The sequence below is a fragment of the Delphinus delphis genome, chromosome 9 (genome assembly GCF_949987515.2).
Source record: "Delphinus delphis chromosome 9, mDelDel1.2, whole genome shotgun sequence".
Lineage (NCBI taxonomy): Eukaryota > Metazoa > Chordata > Mammalia > Artiodactyla > Delphinidae > Delphinus > Delphinus delphis.
This window is the reverse complement of record NC_082691.1, coordinates 64,940,620-64,968,358: the sequence shown is the minus strand read 5'-3', so window position 1 is coordinate 64,968,358 and position 27,739 is coordinate 64,940,620. Positions and strand designations below refer to the sequence as shown.

The window sequence follows — 27,739 nt, the reverse complement described above, 5'->3', positions numbered from 1 at the left end:
TTCCGCCAGGAGCCCAGGGGAGCTTGGAGGAAGATCCTTCCTCAGTTGAGCCTCTGATGACACCCCAGCCTTGGCAGACACCTTGATGGCTGCCTTGCCTAAGCAGAGGACCCAGTTAACTGTCCAGACTCCTGACCCACAGAAACTGTGAGATAATAAGTATATGTTTTAAGTCACCAGGTTCATGATAATATGTTACCCAACAATACATAGCTAATACACTGAGCGAAATAGGAGGAATGTTTGTGTCCCTCTCCTCTCCCAATTTACATGTTGAAATCCTAATCCCCAATGTGATGGTATAAGGAGGTGAGGCCTTTGGGAGGTGCTTAGATCATAAGGAGGGTGAAGTCCTCATGAATGGGATTAGTGCCTTTATAAGAGGAGACCCCACAGAACTTTCTTGACCCTTCTGCCATGTGAGGCTACAAGGAGAAGTCTGCAACCTGGAGGACAGCCCTCACCCAAATGTACTGGCAACCTGATCTCAGACTTCCAGCCTCCAGAACTGTGAGAAATACAGTTGTGCTGTTTAGAAGTCACCTACTCTGTGATATTTTGTTATAGCAGCCCGAACCCACTAAGACACTGGGCCTCAGTTGAGACTGTCAAATCGAGGTAGTAGTACAAACCTCTTAAGAGGTTTATAGGGATCAAATGTGACAGCATTTAAAGTGCTATGCACGGGCTTGAAAAGTAGCAGAGGCTCAATAAATGCCATTTTCTTTCCTCTCTTTCTTCCCCAATTTTCACATAATATCACACCTACTTTTACATGATATAATCTGTACCTAAAAGGGAAAAAAGTGTTAATGACTCAAAAGCATTAGCAAATTTTGTATCCTTTGTTCCCTTTGATAAATATAAACATGCATGCCTTTAATTAGCTATTTGACATTTCTAATTTATTAAGAACCTTGACTAAAAACTTTGAGACAAAGCACTTCTTCATTTTAAAACTGCACCAACTTCCCTCTTGAGAATCACTTGGTTGAAAAAAAATCAGAGTTCTAGTTTGCAGTAGCTGACAAGGCACTAATTGCTTTTAATGATCTTTAGAATATACTTCAATTAATGGCTGTGGTAAAACCCTCCTTATTGATTTTCCCCTGCTCAGAGAACCCCTCTGAGTGTTCCAGGAAAGCTCGGGGCCTTTTTGGAGCATCCTCACTCCTTCTCATATACCTGCCCAGGGACTTTCCTGGAAATTGTTTGTCTACATTAAAGAAAAAATGAGAAAGAAAACTGCTAATGAGTCTATTCTTTACCCTAAGTTGAATATTTGTTAGAGGAGGGAAACTTTTTCCCAGGTAAATGAAATACAAGGAAAGGTTACAACCACCATCAAGCATTAATTGTGTACTACAATTGCAACCCCAGGGCTTAACTGATCAATAATTCAAATACTTATTGACCATCAGCCATATGTACAATGGAAAATTAAGAAAGATTTTATGTGTTAGGGGTTTGGGCTTTAGTCACCCCCACTTCGTCTCCTTAGGATCAGTCAGGCAGGTGGAAAGCCAGTACCAGCTTTACTGTTAGCCAGGAAAACTAATAAGTAAGATGCCTCTTTAGCTTATTCCCCAAATCCAGCCACTTCTCAGGGTGTAACAGTCATGCATCAGAGAGCACTCTGAATACATTCATTTCCTTCTTCTTGCTGATTTCTTTCACCTAATTAATCAACAAGTTCTATGGACTGTCCTTCAAAATGTCTCCATCACCTGTACCTTCCTCTCCGTTCCTGCTCTTCACTATCACTTCGGACCCTTATGATCTCTTTTTGTTTAATATTGATATTTTGATGATATTTTTATTGTGGTAAAATAAACATAACATAAAATTTACCATTTAATCCATTTTTAAGTGTATAGTTCGGTGGCATTAAGCACACTGACATTGCTCTGCAGCTATCACCATCATCCATCCCCAGAACTTTCTCATCTTCCGCAACTGAAACTCTGTACCCATTAAACACAGAAGTGTGCATTACTTCACAAATTAATGTGTCATTCTCATGCAGGGGCCATACCAATCTTCTCTGTATCATTCTAATTTTAGTATACATGCTGACAAAGCAAGCACCCCTTATAATCTCTTGCCTGATTATTTGCCATAGTCTTCTAAACACCTCCACTCTGCTAGCATCTTGAATGCCCACACCTCCCGCCATCAGAACTGGAGCTCTGGGACAGAGCATCATTCCCTGGCTTAAAAACCCTCCAGTGCCTCCACTTTCCTATAAGATGGTATCCAGTCTCTCAAGCAGGGCACCCAAAGTCTCCCACAATCTGTCTCTGCTTTCTTCATCTCTATGATTATCATCCTGCCTCCCTCCCTCCCCACTGTCTCTCAACACATTTTTTCCATGTGGGCAACAGGAGAAACCAACTAACCTAACCCCGATTCCATGCTTAGTATGTGGTTGACTTTGGGTGAATGTGAGATCCAAGGTCTTCCATTTCTCTGTGTCTGCTTTCCTTTCTTCCTGAAAATACATGTATTTTTTTTTTTAGCCCATTCTCTATATATCACTTTGCTGTGAAACCTTTCTGAGCTGCCTCTGTTCCTCAGTGACAGTTCGCTCCCCCTTCCTTGGGGCTTCCATGCTGGTGTAACACTAGGCACGCTGAATTTTGTCTATGGCAGTTGTATCTTAAAGGTCAAGCAGACCTAGAAATAGCCCATTCTCAGAAACAGAGCTGAGGAATAGCACCTCCATTCTTTTGGGTCAACTTCTTCCATGTCTTTTCTTTATCTCCACTCCCTCAGCAGTTGTAGCTTTTCTTCAAGTTTCTTAGAAATCTGAAAACCTAAGGGTCACTAAGATTGAGTAAAATACCTCTTCCCTGCAACTGGCTGGTTTATTTCTTGATTTTATGGAAGACAGTCCAGACACAGACCCGTTTTCCTTCATTACCTTCATGAAGGCAGCTCCTGGCGGTGGGAGAGTGCGGGAGTCTAAGCCAGAGGAAGACCTTTCAAGTGGCATTAAGTACTTAAGAGGATGCCTGAGGCCAGTTCCTGAGTCTTGCTTCTGGATTGTGTATGAGGAGTGTCAGGAAACAGAACAAAAATTCTCTCTGTCCTCAAGACACACGGAGAGCATTCCACTCAGACCAAAAGTGTCCCTTTCACAAACGCTGCAGGACTCAGCACAGGCCTGGGGACTTGAAGGCCCATCACAGTCTTGGAGCCACAGGCTCCATCTCTGCCTGCATCTTTGCCTCATTTTGGGGCCTGAGGATGATGTCCAGTTGTGCTCTGAAGTTCTCATTAGAGGCCAAGCATAGGGAGGGGGTGTAGGGGGAGCTGATGCTTCACTTAGCATGGTCCTTTTTACTCTTCTCCTAGCAGGGGCTTAAGGATGCTCCCTGACCAAAAGCGTCTCTCCCCTTTATTAGTTAATTTCACTAATACTAATGCTATGAAGATAAAATATAGGGAGATACAAGAGTATATAATAGAAGGCTTGTTCTGGGGGTCATGGAAGCCTTCCCAGAGGAGGTGAAATTTCAGCTAAGATCTGAAGGATAAAATTGATTTTTTAAATGCAAAAGAGGATGATCACTCAGGCAGAGGGAACAGCATGTGCAAAGTTGCTGAAACAGGAGGGATCATGTGCATTTGAAGAACTTAGGGAAGGCCAGCATGGCTGAAGCATGGTGAGTAAGGCAGCTTGTGTGCCTTAAGATAAGGATGGAGAGTGAGGCAAGAACCAAATCACACATGGCCTTTAGTGCAGGGTTAGAGGTCTTGGACTTTATCCTGAAACAATGGAAATCCACTGAATGGCTCTAAATAGGAAAGTAAAATGATTGATTAACATGTTTTTTTAAAGATCAGACATTGTTAAGCGTGTATAATTTGTTTCTATACATGTGTATATGCTGGTATATGAATTGAACAGTCCTGGAAGGGTATATAGTAGGGGTCCCCAACCACCGGGCCGTGGACCGGTAGTGGTGCATGACCTGTTAGGAGCCAGGCCACACGGTAGGAGGTGAGCGGCAGGTGAGGGAGTGAAGCTTCATCTGCCGCTCCCCATCGCTCGCAATTCCGCCCAAACCAGCCCCTCCCTTCCCATTCCCCCATCCCCCCCACCCCCGCCCGTGGAAAAATTGCCTTCCACAAAACTGGTGCCTGGTGCCAAAAAGGTTGGAAACCGCTGGTATATAAGAAATTCTTAACAGTGCTACTTCTGAGGAGGGGGACAGGGCAGAAGTGGAAGGAAGATTTTTATTTTTCATTTCATACTCTGTTGTTGCTTCGAATGGGGAAATCTTTCCAAAAGCTCTTCAGAGAGCTCACATTTCATTGGCTAGAATTGGATGACGTGGCCGTTCCTGAACCATTCACATGCCGAGGGGAGGGGTTGCCATGGGTGGCTTAGAGTGGAATGGATATGGGAAATTCAAACACAAGCATCTACCATAACCTGGCAGGCTAGTGATATTGGCTTTTTCAAAAGACCTAACTCTTGCCACCCCTCAGGTAAAAATATATAGGATGTCACTTCCTTGACCGATGCGATGGGTCATCCGACCTTGGCCCTGGACTTCATGTCATGGACAGTGCTGGCTAGGATCTTGGGCCCTTTTACCCACCATGGCCTTGTAGTCCATAGAACTGTACTGACCTCAGCTTGGGGCTTTCCCACGGTCTGTTCCCCTTTCCCCAAGCAAAATAAGATGGATTTTTTTTTCGTGTAACATAAATCAGTACTCCATGACAAGCGTGCTTTCTTCCTCTTATTCCTTTGCAATTGTCGGCTCTGGATCTTTTAAGCCTCTGCCTTTGTCTCACAGAGTAAAAATGATAGGAGAATGAGAAATCAATTAGGTAGCAAGAAAATAACCATAGCTAAAGTAAAGCAATTACACCAGGGCTAAAAACCTTTCCCAGCAACAGTTAGACAGTTGTGTCAAGTAAATTTTGAAACAACAGGAGTTGTGTTGACCCAGATAAAACAGTGTATTGCCTTTATTGTCAGTCACTGTGGTTTCAAGTCTTGGCAGCCTGATTTAATTAATGACAGAACAGCTAAATCTTTATCCATACACAGCTCTCATGACAGTTTGCCACTGACAATACAACTCCTTCCTTCCTCTCTTTCCCTCCCTCTCTGCCTTTCTTCCTTCCTTCTTTCCTTTCACATATATTTATGGAGTATCTACCATATGCCAGAAGCTGATCTAGGCACTAAATAACCAGAAATGTACATACTAGGGGGGGGTGTGTCTGTGTGTGTGAGAGAGTGAGAGAGAGAGATGGAGTGACATGACACTTCTGTCTGATTGATGAAGTTCTTCAGTCAGGTCTGCATTGTTTATTTAATCAAACATTTATGAAGTGTACATTATGTGCTGGGTTTGGAGTCTAGAGATTAAGAGACAAGAGTCCATGTACTCAAGAAATGTAGCCACACTAGCAGGCAATGACTCTCCCGTGAAGCCTTAACGGCAACATGGACAAGCTGAGGCGGGATGCGGCCTAGGATTGGCAGGGGCAGCTTCATGTGGGGTTTGGTATTTGAGATGAGACAGAAAGAATGTGAATCATTTTGCCAGAAGCAAGGCAGGGTGAGACTGGAGGAGTGCTCAGGCATAAGGAATGATGTGCACAAAAGCCCAGGGGTGAGAGGAGTGTGGGGTGTCCCGGAAACAAGAGATGGCTTGTTCTGGCTGCAGTAGTGGGTGCAAGGAGAGTGTGTGAGCAACTTCTCCAGGAATAGCCATGGAATCTGAAAAGGACCAGCGATCTGTCTTAGCAGATATTAAATGTATATAAAGCTACAGTAATGAAAACAATGTGGTGTTAGGGGCAGAAAAACCACTAATTTAGTTATTTGTGTGTTTTCTCCTTTTCTTAATTATGTCAATCACTACAAACTGGAAACAAAATGAAACCATATTCAAAGTGAAGAAACAAACGACAAACTAGGGAAATTTTTGCAATATATTAAAAAAGAAAAAGGTTATTGCATAAAGAATTCTCTAAAGATAGAGAATAGAGAAAATAAAAACAGAATAAAGTGAAGGGAATAGAAAGCTCAGAAACAATAAGAGCGTTTATAATATAAATATGCATATGATAAAATTACCATTTCATACCGTAGAGAAAAGATAAATCATTCAGTAAGTGATATTGGAACAAATGACCCAACACTAAAAAAAAAAAAAAAAAAATTTAACTTAGATCTCTAATTCATATTACATCAAAATCAAATTAAACATCAAAATCAAATATTTTAAGGTGATATTTTTAACATGCTCTCAACACTGAAATTATTTTCAAATAATTAAAATTATAAATCATTAAAAAGTTAAAGTATAGATAAGTTTGTGAAGGGACAATTTCCTAAGAAAGAAAAGAAATGAAAAAAATGTAAAGAAAATTGTGTGTCGATGTGAATATACTAAAATATAAAATGCTTATATATTACAGAAAAGCCATATACATTTCATTCATATTTTCACATGCATTTATATAAAGTTTTGCAAAGTGCTTTCCTATGATTCTTTTTTTAAATCGAGTCATTTGACTTTCTAATTTAGGTATTCATGATTTCTCTCCTTAATTATGTCACTCTTATTAACTGAAAGCAAAATAAAATCACATTCAAAATAAAAAGGCAAACTAGGGACAAACTAGGGAAATATCCTAATCATATAAAAACAGGAAAAGTTTTTATATAAAAAATATCTCTAAAGACAGAGAATAGAGAAAATAAAATAAAATGGAGAAAAACGGGTAAAAGAATACGAATAGGTAATTTACTTAAAAAACAAAAATAATAACGAACATATAAAATGTGTTCAACCTCATCTGTGATGAACGAAATGCGAATTAAAACAATAGTATATATGTATTTTTGCCTATCAATTTGGAAAGAATATACATATATATGTATATATACATATATGTATATATATGTATGTACATATATGTATATATATATGTATATATGTATCACGCATGAGGGACAATAAAGCATGAGGCATGGTTAATAAAGAGCATGAACACCTTATCTGTGTTGTTTCTTTTGTCTACTCAGTCTTGGAATTAAGAATTTAACCTTATCTGAAAGAGTCACTAGCAACAGAATCAAGCTCAGGGTAACAAAGTGTGATTAAGAAAAACAACAACAAAAAAAAAGAGTTGAGCTTTAGCTCTGAGAGAGATGAAATTATAGCAACTTATCCCTCAACTAGCTGGCAAACAAATTCTTCACAAAACTCCATCTGGGCCTGGTCTTGGTTCAAGAAGCGGGGAGTTGCTATGCTGCATCCCCCAGAGAGAAGCTTTCTCTCCTGCAGAAGCCTGACCATGGAAGAGGAAGAGGGAAGATGATGACTGAGTAGGTAGGAAATGCTTCAGGGAAGCTCAAGGACAGACAGAGCAAGGTCACTTTGAATTTTCATGGTTCTACCCCAGCTGGAAGCAAGGAGCAAGGAGCAGGGTTTACTGAGGCCTTTGTTTTGTCTGACAAGGGCTGAGTGATTTTGAAATCATCCCCTTTAATCATTAAATTAGACTTTGCATTTTCCAAAGACACTACAAAAATGCACAAGTTGGGCGGTAGGCAAGTTGGAGGAAAAGAAGAGGCAGCTCGAATTAATGGGGGAAATTTCAGACAGTGAAAGCCCCGCATGAGGAATTTGGCCAGACAGCACGTTGGGAGCCTGTGGTTCATGGCTGCATCCGCCCTGCTGAGCAGGGGTTTTGACTGATTTCAGGAGCTGATGGGAAATTAATCAGGAGAGAAGCTGGGACATTTGCTGCCACCGAAATCGATGTGTCAGTTGCCTGTGACGTCATGAGTCACTTCTTTCCAAATACTTTCTTACCGCTGCAACTGGCCTCTTTCCTCTTCCATGGGCTTCTTTTAATGTGGCTGTTACTTACCTTTGATTGATTGTCTAAATAACCTTCATCTTCCCTTCAGGCTTCCCCCCAGATTCAGCTTGGTGGAGAGGAGAGCAGTAAGTTGAAATACAATATAGATGTTAACTTGTAGATTCAGCAGAGATGACTGGACAATATCCAATCTCAGTAAGGCTGAGGGGCTAACAGTGGGAATCACTCTGCTCCTGTCCAGCTCAACCTCTGCTGCTGATGGAGAGCAAGTCATTTTGCTTCTTTTAGCCCTAAGTCTACTCGTGAAAAGTTTAGGGGCTGGACTATGTGGTGGATAACATTTTTCCAGCTTTAGCATCTTAAGAGACTAAAGACGAACAAAGAGCAAGAACAAGAGATTCCTATAATGTCAGAAAACACTTGAAGAATACGCAACCACTTAATCTAAGAAATGCATATTGAAACAATGAGATACTTTTTTAAACCTCTGTGGTCAGCAAAGACTTAATAAAGAAATGACACCACCTTCCTCTGGGTCAGGGGAGGAAAAATGAGAGCTCTTGTTTGCTGTCGGCAGGAATACACATTTTTTAATAGGGCGGTTTATGCAGATGCATCAAAAGTCTCAAAATGAGCATCATCTGTGATCTGGCAATTCTATTAGCATGAGTTCTGAGGAAATAATCAGAGACTCATGAATAATTTTAAGTACAAAGATTTTTATCACAGCATTATTTATACTATTGAAACCCAAAGGCTGATCTTCCTTTGCCCAGGACGAATTACGTGACACTCGATGGCAGGCTTGGGGACACTCAGAAGGTGCAGGATGAGCAAGACCCATATACATACTCAACATGCCAGGTATCTCCCTGCAATTCCTGATCCCGTCCACCCGTGCAGAGCCACTCTTTCAGAGATGATCCTGCCATGTGACCAAGGGAGACCCTGCCTTGTCCAGGTGGTTGTGGTCTTCTTTGTTGAAAGACCATCTTTGGCCCACCATTGGCTGCAGGACAAAGGGAACATACTATGGCTTGGTTCCTAAGGCCCTTCACAATTGAGTCTCACCCCATCCAGAAAGAGCTTATTGCCAACTTCCTTTCCATCGGCACTGCCTGCCTGTCCTTTCCTGTCACCATACGCACTCTGACCCCCGGTTACCAGGGAAACTGCTTTCTCTCCACCGTCCCCTTCTCCTATCTGAAGCCTTTCTTCCTTCAAAGGATGCTTCCAAGAAGTGTTCCCTGCCATTATTTGACCTCATCGCGTACATTGTCTAACATATTTTTGTGTGTATTGCATTTTTTTGCTCAGTTTTGTTTCAAGTTTGTCTGTTTTTTCGATTATAAGATCTCTGAAACTGGTACTATGTCTTATATTTGAAAGGTTGCATGACATAGGAGAAAGAACAGGATATGGAATCAGACAAACCTGGGGTTAAATCCTGCGTAATGTTGGGTAAGTTACTTAATCTCTCTGAGTTTGAGTTTTATCATTTATAAGATGGGGATAATAGTTATTTCACAGAGTTGTAGTGTGGTTGATGAGATCAATGTTAACCACCTGGTAAAATGCCTGCCCCACAGCACATACTCAGAAAATGTTAGTTCCCTCCTCCTTGTCCCACTTTGGAGGAGTTGAGCTTAGCACGTAGCATCTTTAGATAAAATCTTGTCACCTAGCCCGTTCCCCAAAGGACACTAGGAGCAATGAGTGACCTATAGGGGAGGAGAGCAGCAGTTGGTGAACCGGGAAAGCCCCTGTATGGGTCTGGCCTGCTGGCCTCTTACCTGATGATTGTCAGGGGGATGAAGTACACCAGGAAGGCCACGATGGTCATGTGTGGGGTCTGGTAGGAGTCGTCGGGTCACAGGGCCCAGCACTGCACTTCACCATTGGAGAGTTTCCTTTTCCCAAATATGATAAGGGTGGGAATGGAGAATAGGAAAGAGAAGCTCCAGGCAATCACGCTGAGGACCTTGGCCTGCTTTTCTGCTCAGAGAAAAGAGAGGGATGCTTGGGCATCTGGAAACATCCTTTGGGAGCACGCTTGGCATCTAGTGTGAAAAAATATCATGGTGGAAGAGGGATTCTGGAACTCTCAGAGCCTCAGTTTCCTCATGCATAAAAAGGGGATAATAGGACCAGCATCTAAGGCTGATGCAGGGATTAAAAAGAGTATGCTTACACAGAAGCTGGAACACTGCCTGGTATAAGGTCAGTGTTCCCCAGTTTCTCCTCTTTTGCTTCCCCGATTTACCTGCTTGATTGACATGTTGATGCACCCATTCCTAAAGTACTACGGAGCTCAGTTTGTACCACATACATTTGATAGGTTGCTGTGCGAATGCTTGTCTCTTGTACCTTGCCCATCCTCAAAGGCAGAGATGGGACTTTGGTCTGTCTGTCATCCTTCTCTTGTACCTAGCACTGTGAAGCACTGTGACAGTGTTTGAAAGCTGTTTGCCAAATGTTAAGTAGCCTTCTTTCATTTGAAGGAACAAGGGAGGAATTGTAAGGCAGAGAAAGAACACTGGGCTTGGTTCTGGAGAGCAGGTTCATTCAAACCAAGCCCCGAAGTCTGGTAGATATGACCCTACACACTAGATTTGGGCTCTTTCAGATGTGATATTTTGACCTTGGGCAAATCACTCAGTCTCAGCCTGAGTTCTTCTCTAAAGTGGGATTTAAAAAAAAAATACACACTTTGCTCACCTAATGAAGTCATGATGGGGCTAGAGAGAGACAATTAATATACATGAGAGAGCTTTTTGAAAAGAGTTGTTTTGATGTGATGCTTTCTGTTAAGCTGTTGTTGAAGGTCTTCATCTTCATCCCCATTGTAGCTGTGCTGTCTGTGCTGACTGGTCTTGGCGGCCCTTCTTCATCCAGGGACAGGAGACCTCCCTCTACCTTCCAACTTTCAAATTGGAAAGCAGTTGCATGTTTCTGGGTGGGGAGGGAAATGTAGAGTCTGGTGGTATCGTAGAGAGGTGTGTAGGGTGTGGTCAAGGAGCTATAAGAAGTGAGAACAATTCTGGAAGAAACTAGGGACTCTAGTAGAATCTTCAATCCCAAATACTTGGGAGAATAATATCTGGGGTTCTGTTCTTGCTGAATTGTCACTCTGAAAAGAGTTACTAGAAAGATTTAGAAAACATATTACTGGCACACTGAACAAGCAGGAACCTTGGGGTGGAATTATAATACAGTCTTTTTATGTCTTTCTGTCGTCACCGTACATGGATCAAGTGATCCAGTGGAGTGGGAGCTCTTCTGCTCCTGTTTGAAAACTCAGCCCCTTGATGTCAGTGATAATTAGGTAGTTTAAAAGCCCCTGCAGTCACCTTACGTGGTAAACAGTGCTTCAATGTAGTAATGAACTTAAAAATTAATAAGTAGATGGGCTTCCCTGGTGTTGCGGTGGTTGAGAGTCCACCTGCCGATGCAGGGGACGCGTGTTCGTGCCCCGGTCTGGGAAGATCCCACATGCCGCGGAGTGGCTGGGCCCGTGAGCCATGGCCGCTGAGCCTGCGCGTCCGGAGCCTGTGCTCCGCAACGGGAGAGGCCACAACGGTAAGAGGCCCGCGTACCACAATAAATAAATAAATAAATAAATAAATAAATAAATAAATAAATAAATAAATAAAATAAAAAACACGGACAAAATAAAATTTTTCCATGGTTAGACTAAACTCCAATTTTTCAAAGTATTGAGTATTTAAATTGTTTCCAATTATTTTGTATTATAAATAATTCATATGCATCTCTTTGCACGGCTCTGGTTATTTCCTTAGGATGAACTCTTAGAAACTGAAGATTGGGGCAAATATAGCTAAGTTTCCCCAAAAGTGTCTACAATTTATGGCTCCCACTGGAAGTGTACAGAAGTGTCCTTTTCCTTATAGTTGCCCATCACTGAGGATTTTTCCTCTTAGTCTAGTTATCTTGTTGGTAAGATTTCCTATCCAAATATTTAATCTTGCAGTTCTTCAATTAGCAGAAACAATAAGAGAAGTAAAAATAGTTTTTACTAAATAAAAATTTTTAAATTATTTATAAATAGTAAACATTGTAAACATACTTAAAAAGCAAAATGAGGGCTTCCCTGGTGGCGCAGTGGTTGAGAGTCCGCCTGCCGATGCAGGGGACACGGGTTCGTGCCCCGGTTCGGGATGATCCCACATGCCGCGGAGCGGCTAGGCCCGTGAGCCATGGCCGCTGGGCCTGCACGTCCGGAGCCTGTGCTCCGCAACGGGAGAGGCCACAACAGTGAGAGGCCCGCGTACCTCAAAAAAAAAAAAAGCAAAATGACAAATAGGAAATATTTGTATATGACAAGCAAAGGGCTAATATCCTTCTTATAAAGAACTCTGGCAAAGAAATAAGATCACACCAATTGAAAAAGTGGGCAAAGGACATGAAAAAATTTTGAGAAATTTTTAAGAAACAAAGCAACAAGTAAATGAACGATATATAGAAATGATCTTTTTGACTACTAAAGAACTGCAAGATTTCTTTCCTAGAAAGATATTTTCCTCACCAAAATGATGAATGTTTTACCCATACCCATACCCTCTTATGTTTAAAATTTTTGCTTTTTCAATCCAATTGGAATTTACTTTGTAATTAACTGTGACATGTAGTGATCTATTTTTTTTAAATGGCTAGACAGCTATTCTAACACGATACACTGGCAAATTCATTCTTTTCTAACTGATTTGGTATTCTATATGCTTTAGATAGGTTCTAGTATCATATTGTTATAATTATCAAAGTTGTATATTGTATTTTCATACCTGGCACTATATATCTCTCTTCATTATGGGTTGATGGTTTTCTAATTATTCTCACAGTTATTTTTACTAAAGAGCTTTAAAACTGACAACTCCTCTGCAGTTGCTGGCTAAGGAAATAACCACTTTAGTAAAAAGCAATAAAACGTCAGTAAAAATGTGCTCCCCCCATTTCTGCTCTCCTTTCCTTGGTTTTGTTACCATTGCCATGTGCTTGCTCAGCCACAGGAGAGTTCCTCCTGGCTTCCACTGGCTCCATTTTCTGTGCTGCTCTGTGGGGAATCTCTTTCTCCCGCCTTCTCTCAGCTCCGTCACATAAACCCCCAACCCTGCCCCTCACAGCTGCCCTTACATTCTAACGTGCTGGAGCAGCAAGATGACTCTAGCCCAAGGTTCTCCGGACCTTCTTACACCCTGTTCCACCAACTACCACATCCTATAACCGTGCGGATCTTTTCAGCTTCCTGAAAGGCCATGCAGCTTTCCTAGGGGGCTTGGCATCCTTGTTAATATTTAATCTGCTGCCTGTGTGCTGGGAATTCCTTGAAGTTTCTGGTCTTTGGATGGTGTCTTTCCTTGGCTCCCATCCCAGCTGCAGGTCTCCTCCTATTTGTAGGCTTCTTCTATGACTTCAGTTGGGATTGGGCAGAGGAAGGGAAAACGGCGAATTTCTGTTTCCAAGCTTGCATCTTTCCCTGAAGCTATTGGAGATGATTATTTTCCAAGTGCCCTAAATGAAGCGTCTATTAATTTTATAGTGAGGAAGTAAATTGCTTTACATCTTTTAAAGAACACTATAATATTCATTCCTGCCTTTCCTGTAATTTAGGACATGATTTATAATATTGCGCAGTATCTCCCAGAACCAGTCCTATTTCCCATAAGCTAAACAGTTGATTAATTTTTATCTAATGAATACGGTGGTGAGACATGTAACTGACCATGTTTCCCTCTTGACTGTGGAGCCCAAAGCCTCGACCTGCAGCAAGTGTCCTGGGACACCCCTCACATGTTTTCTTATACTTAAGTTCACTTTACTCCTATTTCTTTCGCCTTGAAATACTCTGGTGTGGGTGTCTTTTTGTACACCAAATGCAATCCTTCCCAGAGCCTGCAGGACGTAAATAAGTGTTTGGCTGAGTAAGAGTATCACACTTTTGCATACATGTATCATAAAATGTCTCTCCCATTTACCCTCGTGCCCTCCCCTGCATCCTTCTCTGCCGGAGAAGATGCTAGAGCATGACACTGTCTGGAAAGCTTGGTGCGAATTGCACACCTTCCTACACTCACACAACCTAAAAAAGCCTGAGAAACAGGTATAAATTCGATCTTAAAATTACTTTCAATTGCACACAACACACTGATATGTTTCTGGTATAAAACTTCCCTAAAGGCATGTAAGTCCCTGTGTTCTCTATGGAGAGTCCAGCTCCCATCCCCAGACGTGAGGACTAGTTGGTGTACATTTTTGCAGGCAGTTGTTTGTTATTCTGAGACCTCACATTTTCTTGCATTCTCTCACACTCTTCTCTCCCTGTCTGTACACAATATCTAGCATTGTTTTGAGTTTTTCTTTACAATAATGTTATCATACAGTATGATACTGCATGTATGTTGTTTTTATTACTCAATATATGATGTAGATATTTTCATGTCAGTGCATATTACTCTCCATGGCTCTGACACCTCCTCACTGAGAGACAGTAATCAAGGACACCGAAACTGAACCCAGACCATCTGGGTTCAAATCCTGCCTCTGCACCTACTAGCTGTGTGACCTTGGGCAAACTACTTTAACTCTTTGAATTGTAATTGCCCAGATTAAGATGCAAATAATAATAGAATCGACATCACAGAGCTGTTGTGAGGATTAAAGTATTTAACATATGTAAAGAACTTAGAATCACGAATAGCACATAGTATGCAATCAATGAACCTAATCTACTGAAACTTCTACATAGGATGCTAGCCTTTCCTCCATTGAGAGACACCAAGGTTAGCATTGAATTCCTGCTATTCTAAGCAATGCTGCAACACACAACACATGCGTGTGCATGCACACATGTGAGTATTTGTCCAGAGAAGATACCAAGAAGTAGAATTTTTATGTCAAAAGGCTGCACATTTTATATTTTATTAGATATTATTAAGTTGCCATTCAAAGTATCTGTGTCAGTACTGCCTGATGTATTGAGTAGTATCTGATGACATTAATTCTACTTATTCTAAAGTTCTGCTTGCTCTATTAATTTTGCTTCCTTAGTTGTAAATTCTGCAGAATGGTATTTTAAACGTACTATCTGTTTTCCACAGTTTGGCTTTTGTCACATTTTTTGTGATATTTGATTGCACCTCATTTTTGTAGGCAAGGTTTCCTATTAGGTTCTTCATTTTATTATTTTCACAGCCTGCTTGGGAAAGTGTAGTATGTTGGCTTCTTATTTGCTTTTGGGGGTCAAAGAGGTAAGTGGGCTCTGCCTGTGGGTGGAGGAATGGACAATTAGTCCTGTGACTAGGTACCCACCATCCCTCCAAGCTGTCATTGCTTCCCAGGGCCCCACTCTGTTTCTCCAAATCCAATATCTCCACTACTTGGAAGCAGAGACCTCCATCCCTCCTGCACGCCTGGGAAGGGGAAGAGCAGTGGGAAGAGAGATGTGCTGTGATGAAATGTCCTCATTGTACTCCAGGAATCATCCTGCCAGTTTCCTGGAGTCCTTCTTGCTCTGGACATTTACACGATCTATTTAGGAAGACCTCTGCCATATCGCTGCATCATCATCTGTGTGTATTGTGGGTTGTGTGGTTTCAGCCTTCCCTCTGACCCATCTGCTTCCTTCTTTCAGGGATTCTTTGCTACCTCTGGATCAAAGAGGGTTTTCCTTGTTTCTATTATAATTATAAATTAAAACATCTTTCCAATTATTTCCATGGTTTTAGGGTAAGGAGAGCAAGGTGCTTTTTTCTGCAAAGTAAGCAAGTAGAAGTGGGAGTGTTCATTAGTTTGGATAGGTATGCGTGTTGACACTGCTCTTAAAAACAAAAAACAAAAACCTGGCAGCGTCAGCGTCAAGGTAAATGGTCACAAAGTAGGCCCAGCAAAGCACCTTTCCTAGTGGCTCTTGGCCATCCATAGAAGCCATCAGCATTTTCCCAGGCACCCAAACTTTCTTTTCTACATCTTTTTGGACAATCAGACTCATGAAGTTGGGGAGGAAGTGGAAGAGGAGAAGAAAGGGGGAGGAAAAGACCATTACTAAGAGGATAATATCAGTGAAAACCCTCACCCAAGGATCGTACTTGTTTGAGCCAGCTCACTTCCTTGCAGGAACTTCATGGGGTAGATGATGGCATGGTACCTGTCTATGCGGAGGGACACCAGGACATAGGTAGAGGCATAGAGCAGCACAACCTGAAGACAGAAATGAGAGGTGAGTGGCCTCACAGAGGTGAGGAAATGCACATCATGGAAAGAAGAGCATTTTGTGCTATTTAGAAACCTTGGCACTGAACCAAGGGATGGATGACGTTTGGAGTATGGACAGGAATGACTGACTCCCATGTCAGGAAGAAGATTGCTGTTCGTGGTGCTGGGATTTGCACTGCTAGCTGTGACAAGTGAGAGTGCTTCCAGCTCTCACTTGCTCACTCATTCACTTGGCTTTTCGGAGACGCTGCATTTCTCCAAGGATCAGTCCCTCTTGACATTTGCGTGGTACATGTGTTTGTAATTGACTTTTAAAGCTAAACTAATTTTCTCTGCCATAATTGACATTCCAGAATAATTAGAAACAAACATTCATTTGCCTTTAATCAATGTGAGTTGTTGAGAGATGATAGAAGGGATCTGGCTTCAGGGAACCCATGTGCTGTTTTGAATCATTTATCACCATCTGTGCTGACACTCTCAGAGCTCCCCTTCCTCATCCACTTCTGCAGCAGAGCTGTTCACTAGGGTCAGCCCTTGGGTCCCCTCTTCTTCCTTCCCACCCTCTCTTTTATTAAGCTTACCCATGCCCTTTAGTGATATTTGCATACTTTGCAGAGAAGGAAATTGGGATATAAGAGGTTAATATCTCTTCTGTGAAGAGCATAGTCAAAAGGTAATTAAATGAAATACCCCTGAAAAGATGATCAGGGTGGAAATTTTTCAAATAACTTTGAGCCTCATTTCTACCAGGAGTCTAGCCATATCACTGCTTTGTAACCTTTGGGTCAAATTCAGAGTGGTAGAAAAGTAACTCGAAGAGCGAAATCTAAGGGTGAGTGTCTGAATTTCTTATAAGATGAAATAGAAATAACATGACTTTGGTAGTAACCTTTGTCTGAATTTGTATCTTTTTGTTCATTCCCTGGCTCAGACAAACAACGATCAACTACATCGTTGTTCTTTATTATTTTTATCTCTGTAACACTACCACAAATGCATCCCAGCATCAGTGTTGTAGAAGGTGCCATAGGGAGGGCGTTCTGAAGACTGATCAGAGATTGAAGGCTCCCCTGAGGGATATAAGAAGAAATGCTAGTCTTGCTAAAAAGGTGATGAACGGTCAGAGAGAGAAATGATGGCCAAATTTTACAACAACAAAATTAAGATGACTGTCTCCTTAGAGAAAACTGGGATTTTTACGTGGGATCCATGAATTCAGAATTGTTAAGGCTGGCCACACTCAGTTGAAGAGATGGCATCAGAGAAGGATGGGAAGGAGAGCTCCCAAGGGCAGAACCCCATCGGGTAGAATGTTGTGATGAGACGGTCATAAGAATGGCGGCATCCGCGGCTGTGTTGAGTGAGATGGCTCACACAAGTTCAGAATCTGAAGCAGGAGGAAAGGTCACAGTAGAGTGCCCAGAGGAGCAGGCAAAGTCAATAAAAAGAGATCTACTTTGAGACACAGTCAAAAAGAGTATTTAACTTCAGGAGTCTTCAAACATCTAGGCAGGGTGGGAGGGAGATGCAAGAGGGAGGGAATATGGGGATATATGTATATGTATAGCTGATTCACTTTGTTATACAGCAGCAACTAACACAACAATGTAAAGCAATTATACCTCAATAAAGATGTTAAAAAAAAATAGAGTGATGACCAAACGTATACTGAGCAACTGAAAACTAAAAGAAGGCATTCATTACAGTACTACTGTTAGACAAATTAAATTCAAAGCAAAAAGCACTACATGGAATAAAGGGATTATTTATAGTGATAATAGATACAAGACACAATGGCAATAGAATATTAATAAACCTAAATGTAACAAGTAACATAACACTAAATATATAACTAAGATGTTCAAAGTTCTACAGAGGACAAAAACACAATAGTACATAGGTAGAAATAATTAAACAAACTGTAAGAATAATACACATTATTGTAAAATATCCAGGCAATATTTCAAAAATTAGTCATAAACTAAACTACCGAGAAGAAAAACCCTCAATAGATTCCAAAAAGTGGAATTTATACAATTCACATATCTAAAACAACAAGCAGTAAAAGCTGAAATTAGTATCTTCTTTTTTTTAAAATACCACTTGGAAATGTAAACACCCTTATAATTAACTTGAGTCAAGAAGGAAATTAAAGTATAATTATAGTCAATTCATAAATGTCAACAATGAAAATTCTACATGTCAACAACATATGGGATACCATTTGTAGAACAGATGGCAGCTTGAGGACATATGTCTAAATTCTCACTACCCCACCCTCAATTCTGACAAAAATGACCTAGGAAATATGAAACCAAAAAAACAAAAAAATTCTTGCAGAAAAGTGAGACTTAAATGCAGAAAACTTAAAAATTTTTATTTAGAAAAATGCCAGATTGGATTCATTTAAAGTAGAATCTCTGAACCGACTTTTAAAAAAAGTCAATATACTTTATTTTTTAGAACAATTTTACTTTTACAGAAAAAATTGAGCAGATAAGACAGAGAGTTTCCATATTAGCCCCCCTTCCCCACACTTTCTCCTCTTATTAACATCTTACATTAGTATGGTCAGTTTTTTAAAATTGATGATCCAATATTGATACATTATTATTAACCTAAAGTCCAAGGTTTATATTGAGATTCGCTCTTTGTGTTGTACAGTTCCATGGGTTTTGACAAATGCATAATGTCATTTATCCATTATTACAGTATCATGCAGAAGAGTTTCACTGTCCTAAAAATCCCTTGTGCTTTATCTATTCAATCCCTCCAAATCCCTGGCAACTACTGATCTTTTTACTGTCTCCATGGTTTTTCCTTTTCCAATGTCATGTAGTTATAATCATACAAAAGTAGCCTTTTTAGACTTGCTTCTTTCACCTAGCAATGTGCGTTTAAGATTCCTCCATGACTTTTCATGGCTTGATAGCTCATTTTGGCTTATTTATCCATTCAGCTTTTGAGGGGTATCTTACTTTTAGATTCTGGCAATTATGAATAAAACTGCTATAAACATTCTTGTGCAGGCTTTCGTGTGGATATAAGTTGTCAACTCAATTAGGTAAATACCTAGGAGCACAATTGCTAGATCGTATGGTAAGAGTATGTTAAATTTTATAAGAAACTATGAAACTGTCTTCTAAAGTGTACCATTCTGCATTCCCACAAGAAATGAATGAGACCTCCTGTAGCTACACATTCTCAGTACCATTTCATATTTTCAATTAAAAAAAATTTTTTAGCCATTCTAATAGGTGTGTAGTGGTAATCTCATTGTTGTTTTTCTTTGTAATTCCCTAATGCCATGTAATGTTGAACTTCTTTTCATATGCTTGTTTGTTATCTGTGTATCTTCTTTGGTGAAGTGTCTGTTCAGTTCTTTTGCCCATTTTGAAGACGGTTGTTTGTTTTCTTATTGTTGAGTTTTAGGATTTTGTTGTATATTTTGGATATAAATTCTTTATCAAATGTATGTTTTGCATATTTTTTCCCATCTGTGCCTTGTTTCTCCAGTCTCTTGACAGTGTCTTTTGCAGAGAATAAATTTTAAATTTTCATAAAACCCCAACTTTCAATTTTTTCTTTTATGGATTGTGCTTTTGATGTTGTATCTAAAAAAATCATTGAAAGACCCAAAGTCCCCTAGATTTTCTCCTATGTTATTTTCTAGTAGTTTTATAGTACTGCATATTTCATTCCAGTCTGTCATCCATATTTAGTGAGTTTTTGTGAAATGTGTAAAGTTGGTTGGATTCTTATTTATTTATTTTTGCAAGTGGATGTCCAATGACTCCAGCAGCATTTCTTAAACAGGCTATCCTTTCTCCATTGAATTGTCTTTGCTCCTTTGTCAAAGATCAGTTAGACTTTTTGTGTGTATCTGTTTCTGGGCCATCTATTCTGTTCTGTTGATCTGTTTGTTGATTCTTTTCCAATATCATGCTGTCTTGATTTCTGTAGCTTTATAGTAATTCTTGAAATCAGATAGTGTCAATCTTCCAACCATGTTCTTCTTTTTCAATATTGTATCTGCTATTCTGTGTCTTTTGCCTTAAACTTCAGTATTTGTCCATATCTATAAAATAACTTGGTGGGATTTTGATTGGGATTGCATTGAATTTATAAATCACATTGGGAAGAATTAATATCTTAACAATAGTGAGCCTTCCTATCTATGAACATGGAATATCTATACATTTTAAGATATTGTTTGATTTTTTTTAAACAGAGTTTTCCCAGTTTTCTTCATATTGATCTTGCATATATTTTGTTAGATTTATACCTAAATATTTCATATATCTGGTGCTAACATAAATGGTACTGTGTTTTTAACTTTAACTTCAAATTGTTTATTGCTGGTATATGAAAAAACAACTGGCTTCTGTATATTAACCTTGTATTCTGCAACCTTGCTATTTTTCACTTAATTGTCTACATAGACAAACTTCTCATCTGTGAACAAAGATGTTTTTATTTCATCTTTCCCAAACTATGTACCTTTTATTTCTTTTTCTAGTTCTTTGGAATTAGTTGGAACTTCCAGTATGATGCTGGATAAGAGTGTTGAGAGGAGACATCCTTGCCTTGTTTCCAATCTTAAGAGGAAAGCTTCTAGTTTCTCACCATTAAGTATGAGGTTAGTTGTAGGTTTTTTGTAAATGTTTATTATCAAGTTGAGGAAGCTTTTCTCTATGCATAGTTTTCTGAGAGTTTTTATCATGAGGCGGTATTGGATTTTGTCAAATGCTTTTTCCGTATCTATTGATATGATCATATAATCTTTTCTTACCTTTTGTTGTTATGAATTACATCAATTGAATTTTGAATGTTGAACTGGCCTTGCATACCTGGAATAAACCCCACTTGGTCATAGTGTATGAGGAAATAATGAGAAGTCTGCAGTCTGGAAGGCGGCCCTCACCTGACCATGCTGGCACACTGATCTTGGATTTCCAGCTGCCAGAATTGTGAGAGATAAATGTTTATTTTTTATAAGCCACCTACTCTGTGGTATTTTTGTTATAGCAGCCTGAATGGACTAAGACAGCCAGAATACGTCAAAAGGAATAGTAACCCAGAAATTTTACCTAATGCTTGAAATATGAATGTTTATGTTCTTATTGTTTCTTATTTGTATTTTCTTTATATAGGTATTATTTTTAACAACCAAAAAAAAAAAAAAAAAAACCATGAAAGAAATCTTAGAAATTTTGCTTCTCCTTTCAACTAGGAAGAAGTGAGCAGTTTGTTGCATCAGAGTGCAGGGTTTTATATTATCTTCCTTATGAAGAATCCAAGAGCTAATTTTGGTGTCAGTTTGTCTCATCACATTTGGAAGGTGCTACATACCTGCAAATAGCGGACTACTCGGTAAACCAGATCAGGTGCCATGAAGTCTCCAGTGAATCTCCCAATGATATCTGTCAAGATGTTAACCAGTCCTGTGAAAGAGTCTAATAAAAACACACAAGTGGTTGATTTCAGCCTCTTTCAAATTTGCAGCTATGCTACAGTAGAAATGAATTCCTGGGGAGATTTTTTTTTTTTTTTTCTGATTTGTTAGGTGGCCGTTAAGGGAATGTAAGACAAGGCAGGAGTTACTTGACTTTATTACTAGAGCCTCTCGCCACTCAGATGTACCTACTTAGGAAGGAGTTTTGAAATGACTAAAGAGGAATTATATTAATCACAGAGTTGACCTTTTAAGTCAGAGGAGAGGAGTTTTAAAGACGAGTTTTAAAGTTTTAAAGGAGTTTTAGACCTGTACTAAAACAAGGACTGTGTGAGGATCAATAAAGTGCAAAACTGAGAAAAGGAAAATATTTATTCTCATGAAGCCCCTCAAAATTTCCCTTTCTGCACCCATCATTTTACAACTTGGACCTCTCGTTACCTCCCTACATCCAGGTATGGCCCCTTTCCCCAGTTTCCTCTGCTTTCTTCTTCTTTCTCCTTTCAAATCCACCTTTGGAAAAAGTCAAGTGCATGATTTATCAATTTCATTGACTTAGTTGGTTAAACTACAGAGGAATTGAGGCCAAAATATGAGACCAAGGTTAGAGGTTTTGTGCTCATTTCTAAAGTTACAGACTATATAAGTTGTACGGATGTCTCCAGAAGCTATGGTAAAATATGCTGTATGTCTAGAAGTTCCTTCTCCCCCCATCCCCATGACAAATATCTTTAATTGATTATGTGATCCAGAATCTTTCTCAAAACAGTGCTTCAGGGATTCTCTGCTGATTGATGAATAGGACTGGAACTTAAGACTGATTCACTGACTTAGGGTCACTTTCTTGGGAGATGAGTTATAACACTTTGTCCAGGACCTGAGAGGCAGGAGGGTAAATCTTCTCTTTCTGGATCTTCACCATTAATAGGGTGAAGTCTGAGCCCCTAGTTTAGCATCAAAGCCTTCCACGATCTGGTGTTGCCTGCCTCTTGCCAAGTCCCCAGCTGGCATTTTTATATTGAACACCAGTGTCCTGCCTGTCTCTTCCTTTCTGTTTCTCTATAAGTAACAACAATTAGAAGCATTGGCAAGCACATGGGAACTACCAGAAAATTGTCAGAAATATTGGAGGAGAGAAATCTCATGGCAGTTCTGGATAGTCAGAGAAGTTCTAACTGAGAAGGTCAGATGAGAGCAGGGTCTTCAGAGATGTGGGCTTGTGATTTGATCAAATAGGAATTTTACAGAGCTTTTCATGGCAGATGTGGACTCATTGTATGAGTGGAATGGACATTGGAATTACTTGGATATGCTCTTTTGGTTTACTTATTCCTTAATTTAAAAATAATGAGAAAAAAAAAACACAAGCTTATGTTTCTCTAGATCTAAGTGTTCTATGAACAATTATAATGCACTCCAGTAAAAAAACTTTCCCCTTGGAGCTCAAGCTTAAATAAGCCCATCTCTGGGAGGAGACTATCAATAGACTGTGCCACTGCATTTGTTATTTGTTATTAAGCAAATGCTGCTCAATCTGATCAGTAAAAGCTATTTAGTTGCCTAAGTAATTGAGGACAATGCAAATAAGCCTTTCCTAAATGGTAATTAACAGGACCTTAGGAACAAAGTGTACACTTTAAAGGCTTAATTACTTCCATGTATTACTCTTGCTTTTTAAAATTTCTTCTGTGAACGATTCTAGGAAACTGTTACACTCAGAAAAGCCAAAACCATCTCCCGGCACGCTTTAGTGTTCCTTTGACAGGTTCTTGAGGGTTCCCAGTCCGAGCCTGAATATGGTTGGAGTGGGGAGAAGTCAAAATGAGATGACACCTGAGCTGAACCCTGAAGGGTCAGTAAGGATAGGTCAGGGGAAAGGGAGTGAAGGACATTGATTCTGGCACAGATGACAGCATGAACAAAGTTATGGAGGTGAGACAAAGTGAGATGAGAAATTAAATGGCTTGTGCATATGAAACAACAACAATTTGTTGAAGCATAAAATAGGTGCTTGAAAGTGGCAAGAAATGGGCATGGAGAGACAAGAATCCAGGGAAGGGTCTTATGTGCCAATTAAAGGAGCTTTTGTTTTTTCATATACTGAGGGAACAATTAAATGTTTATGTACTCAGACATGTTTTAAATAGATTTCTTTAGTTACTGTAGTGGTTGTGGCAGGGAGGGAGGGGGAGATCAGTTTGGTAGTTCCAGTACTGGAATTACCATTTAGATTTGTTAGGGAACTGTGCAGAAGTTCAAGAAAGAGATCATGACAATGAAAACACGATGACCCAAAACCTATAGGATGCAGCAAAAGCAGTTCTAAGAGGGCAGTTTATAGCAATACAATCCTATCTTAAGAAACAAGAAACATCTCAAATAAACAACCTAACCTTACACCTAAAGCAATCAGAGAAAGAAGAACAAAAAAAACCCGAAGTTAGCAGAAGGAAAGAAATCATATGGATCAGATCAGAAATAAATGAAAAAGAAATGAAGGAAGCTATAGCAAAGATCAATAAAACTAAAAGCTGGTTCTTTGAGAAGATAAACAAAATTGATAAACCATTAGCCAGACTCATCAAAAAAAAAAAAAGGGAGAAGACGCAGATCAATAGATTTAGAAATGGAAAAGGAGAAGTAACAACTGACACTGCAGAAATACAAAGGATCATGAGAGATTGCTACAAGCAACTATATGCCAATGAAATGGACAACCTGGAAGAAATGGACAAATTCTTAGAAATGCACAGCCTTCTGAGACTGAACCAGGAAGAAATAGAAAATATGAACAGACCAATCACAAGCACTGAAATTGAGACTGTGATTAAAAATCTTCCAACAAACAAAAGCCCAGGACCAGATGGCTTCACAGGCGAATTCTATGAAACATTTAGAGAAGAGCTAACACCTATCCTTCTCAAACTCTTCCAAAATACAGCAGAGGAAGGACACTCCCAAACTCATTCTATGAGGCCACCATCACCCTGATACCAAAACCAGGCAAAGATGTCACAAAGAAAGAAAACTACAGGCCAATATCACTGATGAACATAGATGCAAAACTCCTCAACAAAATACAGGCAAACAGAATCCAACAGCACATTAAAAGGATCATACACCATGATCAAGTGGGGTTTATCCCAGGAATGCAAGGATTCTTCAATATACGAAAATCAATCAATGTGATACACCATATTAACAGATTGAAGGAGAAAAACCATATGATCATCTCAATAGATGCAGAGAAAGCTTTCAATAGAATTCAACACCCATTTATGATAAAAACCCTCCAGAAAGTAGGCATACAGGGAACTTACCTCAACATATTAAAGGCCACATATGACAAACCCACAGCCAACATCATCCTCAATGGTGAAAAACTGAAACCATTTCCACTAAGATCATGAACAAGACAAGGTTGCCCACTCTCACCACTATTATTCAACATAGTTTTGGAAGTTTTAGCCACAGCAATCAGAGAAGAAAAAGAAATAAAAGGAATCCAAATCGGAAAAGAAGAAGTAAAGCTGTCAGTGTTTGCAGATGACGTGATACTATTCATAGAGAATCCTAAAGATGCTACCAGAAAACTAGTGGAGCTAATCAATGGATTTGGTAAAGTAGCAGGATACAAAATGAATACACAGAAATCTCTGGCATTCCTATACACTAATGGTTAAAAATCTGAAAGTGGAATTAAGAAAACGCTCCCATTTACCATTGCAACAAAAAGAATAAAATATCTAGGAACAAACCTACCTAAGGAGACAAAAGACCTGTATGCAGAAAATTATAAGACACTGGTGAAAGAAATTAAAGATGATACAAATAGATGGAGAGATATACCATGTTCATGGATTGGAAGAGTCAACATTGTGAAAATGACTATACTACCCAAAGCAGTCTACAGATTCAATGTACTCCCTATCAAACTATCACTGGCATTTTTCACAGAACTAGAAAATAAATCTCACAATTTGTATGGAAACACAAAAGACCCTGAATAGCCAAAGCAATCTTGAGAAAGAAAAACAGAGCTGGAGGAATCAGGTTTGCTGACTTCAGACTATACTACAAAGCTACAGTAATCAAGACAGTATGGTACTGGCACAAAAACAGAAATAGAGGGCTTCCCTGGTGGCGCAGTGGTTGAGAGTCCACCTGCTGATGCAGGGGACATGGGTTCGTGCCCCGGTTTGGGAAGATCCCACATGCCGCGGAGCAGCTGGGCCATGGCCACTGAGCCTGCATGTCCGGAGCCTGTGCTCCGCAACGGGAGAGGCCATGACAGTGAGAGGCCTGTGTACCACCAAAAAAAAACCAAACAGAAATATAGATCAATGGAACAGGATAGAAAGCCCAGAGATAGACCCACGCACATATGGTCACCTTTTCTTGATAAAGGAGGCAAGAATATACAGTGGAGAAAAGACAGATTCTTCAATAAGTGGTGCTGGGAAAACTGGACAGCTACATGTAAAAGAATGAAATTAGAACACTCCCTAACACCATACACAAAAATAAACTCATAATGGATTAAAAACCTAAATGTAAGGCCAGACACTATTAAACTCTTAGAGGAAAACATAGCAGAACACTCCATGACATAAATCACAGCAAGATCCTTTTTGACCCACCTCCTAGAGAAATGGAAATAAAAATAAACAAATGGGACCTAATGAAACTTCAAAGCTTTTGCACAGCAAAGGAAACCATAAACAGGACCAAAAGACAACCCTCAGAATGGGAGAAAATATTTGCAAATGAAGCAACTGACAAAGGATTAATCTCCAAAATTTATAAGCAGCACATGCAGCTCAATATCAAAAAAACAAACAACCCAATCCAAAAATGGGCAGAAGACCTAAATAGACATTTCTCCAAAGAAGGTGTACAGATTGCCAACAGACACATGAAAGAATGCTCAACATCATTAATCATTAGAGAAATGCAAATCAAAACTATAATGAGGTATCACCTCACACTGGTCAGAATGGCCGTCATCAAGAAATCTACAAACAATAAACGTTGGAGAGGGTGTGGAGAAAAAGGAACCCTCTTGCACTGTTGGTGCGAATGTAAATTGATACAGCCACTTTGGAGAACAGTATGGAGGTTCCTTAAAAAACTAAAAATAGAACTACCATACGACCCAGCAATCCCACTACTGGGCATATACCCTGAGAAAACCATAATTCTAAAAGAGTCATGTACCTCAATGTTCATTGCAGCACTATTTACAATAGCCAGGGCATGGAAGCAACCTAAGTGTCCATCAACAGATGAATGGATAAAGAAGATGTGGCACATATATACAATGGAATATTACTCAGCCATAAAAAGAATGAAATTGAGTTATTTGTAGTGAGGTGGATGGACCTAGAGTCTGTCATACAGAGTGAAGAAAGTCAGAAAGAGAAAAACAAATACCGTTTGCTAATATATATATATGGAATCTAAGAAGAAAAAGAAAGGTCATGAAGAACCTAGGGGCAAGATGGAAATAAAGACGCAGACCTACTAGAGAATGGACTTGAGGTAATGGGGAGGGGCAGGGGTAAGCTGGGACAAAGTGAGAGAGTGGCATGGTCATATATACATTACCAAATATAAAATAGATAGCTAGTGGGAAGCAACCACAGAGCACAGGGAGATCAGCTCTGTGTTTTGTGACCACCTAGAGAGGTGGGATAGGGAGGGTGGGAGTGAGGGTGACCCAAGAGAGAAGAGATATGGGGATATATTTATATGTATAACTGATTCACTTTGTTATAAAGCAGAAACTAACACACCATTGTAAAGCAATTATACTCCAATAAAGATGTTAAAGAAAAAGAAAAAGAAAGAGATCGCTGGTACCTAGTATATATCAAATTGGAGTAAAAATATAGAGAAAGATGCAAAATTGACATATATTTTATAAGGTAAAATAAGAAGGATTTGGTGACTATTAGATGTTTTAAAGGTGAGGTAGAGGGAGAAGTTGACAACGTATTGAGTTGGCCAAAAATTTCGTTCAGGTTTTTTGTGACATCTTACGGAAGAAGCCAAACAAACTTTCGGGCCAACCCAATGTTAAGGTCCTGGCTTACGCGGCCCTGGTAGATGATGGCGCCTCCTGCAAATACAGGAGGATAAGCTCACTCTGGGTTGCTTCCAGGCTTCCTAAGATTTTGTGTGAACGTA

The 27,739-nt window shown here is 39.7% G+C and overlaps 2 protein-coding genes and 1 non-coding gene across 3 annotated transcripts in view; 1 reads left to right on the top strand and 2 right to left on the bottom strand.

Moving 5' to 3' along the window:
• Positions 1-27,739, bottom strand: part of NPSR1 (neuropeptide S receptor 1) — a 132,617-nt gene that overhangs the window by 20,204 nt on the left and 84,674 nt on the right. Inside the window, 3 exon segments of the mRNA XM_060019785.1 lie at positions 9,657-9,858; positions 15,984-16,077; positions 21,448-21,551. Coding sequence (XP_059875768.1) covers positions 9,657-9,858; positions 15,984-16,077; positions 21,448-21,551 — 400 coding nt within the window.
• The window catches only part of DPY19L1 (dpy-19 like C-mannosyltransferase 1), a 242,178-nt gene that overhangs the window by 168,694 nt on the left and 45,745 nt on the right, over positions 1-27,739 (top strand). Inside the window, exons 25-26 of the transcript XR_009520648.1 lie at positions 8,640-8,727; positions 9,253-9,324. The gene's annotated coding sequence lies outside the window, so the exon portion shown is untranslated. The remainder of the gene's footprint in view (positions 1-8,639; positions 8,728-9,252; positions 9,325-27,739) is intronic.
• On the bottom strand, positions 1,982-2,088 carry LOC132431437 (U6 spliceosomal RNA). The gene has a single exon (XR_009520742.1). It is a non-coding gene; the product is annotated as a U6 spliceosomal RNA (small nuclear RNA).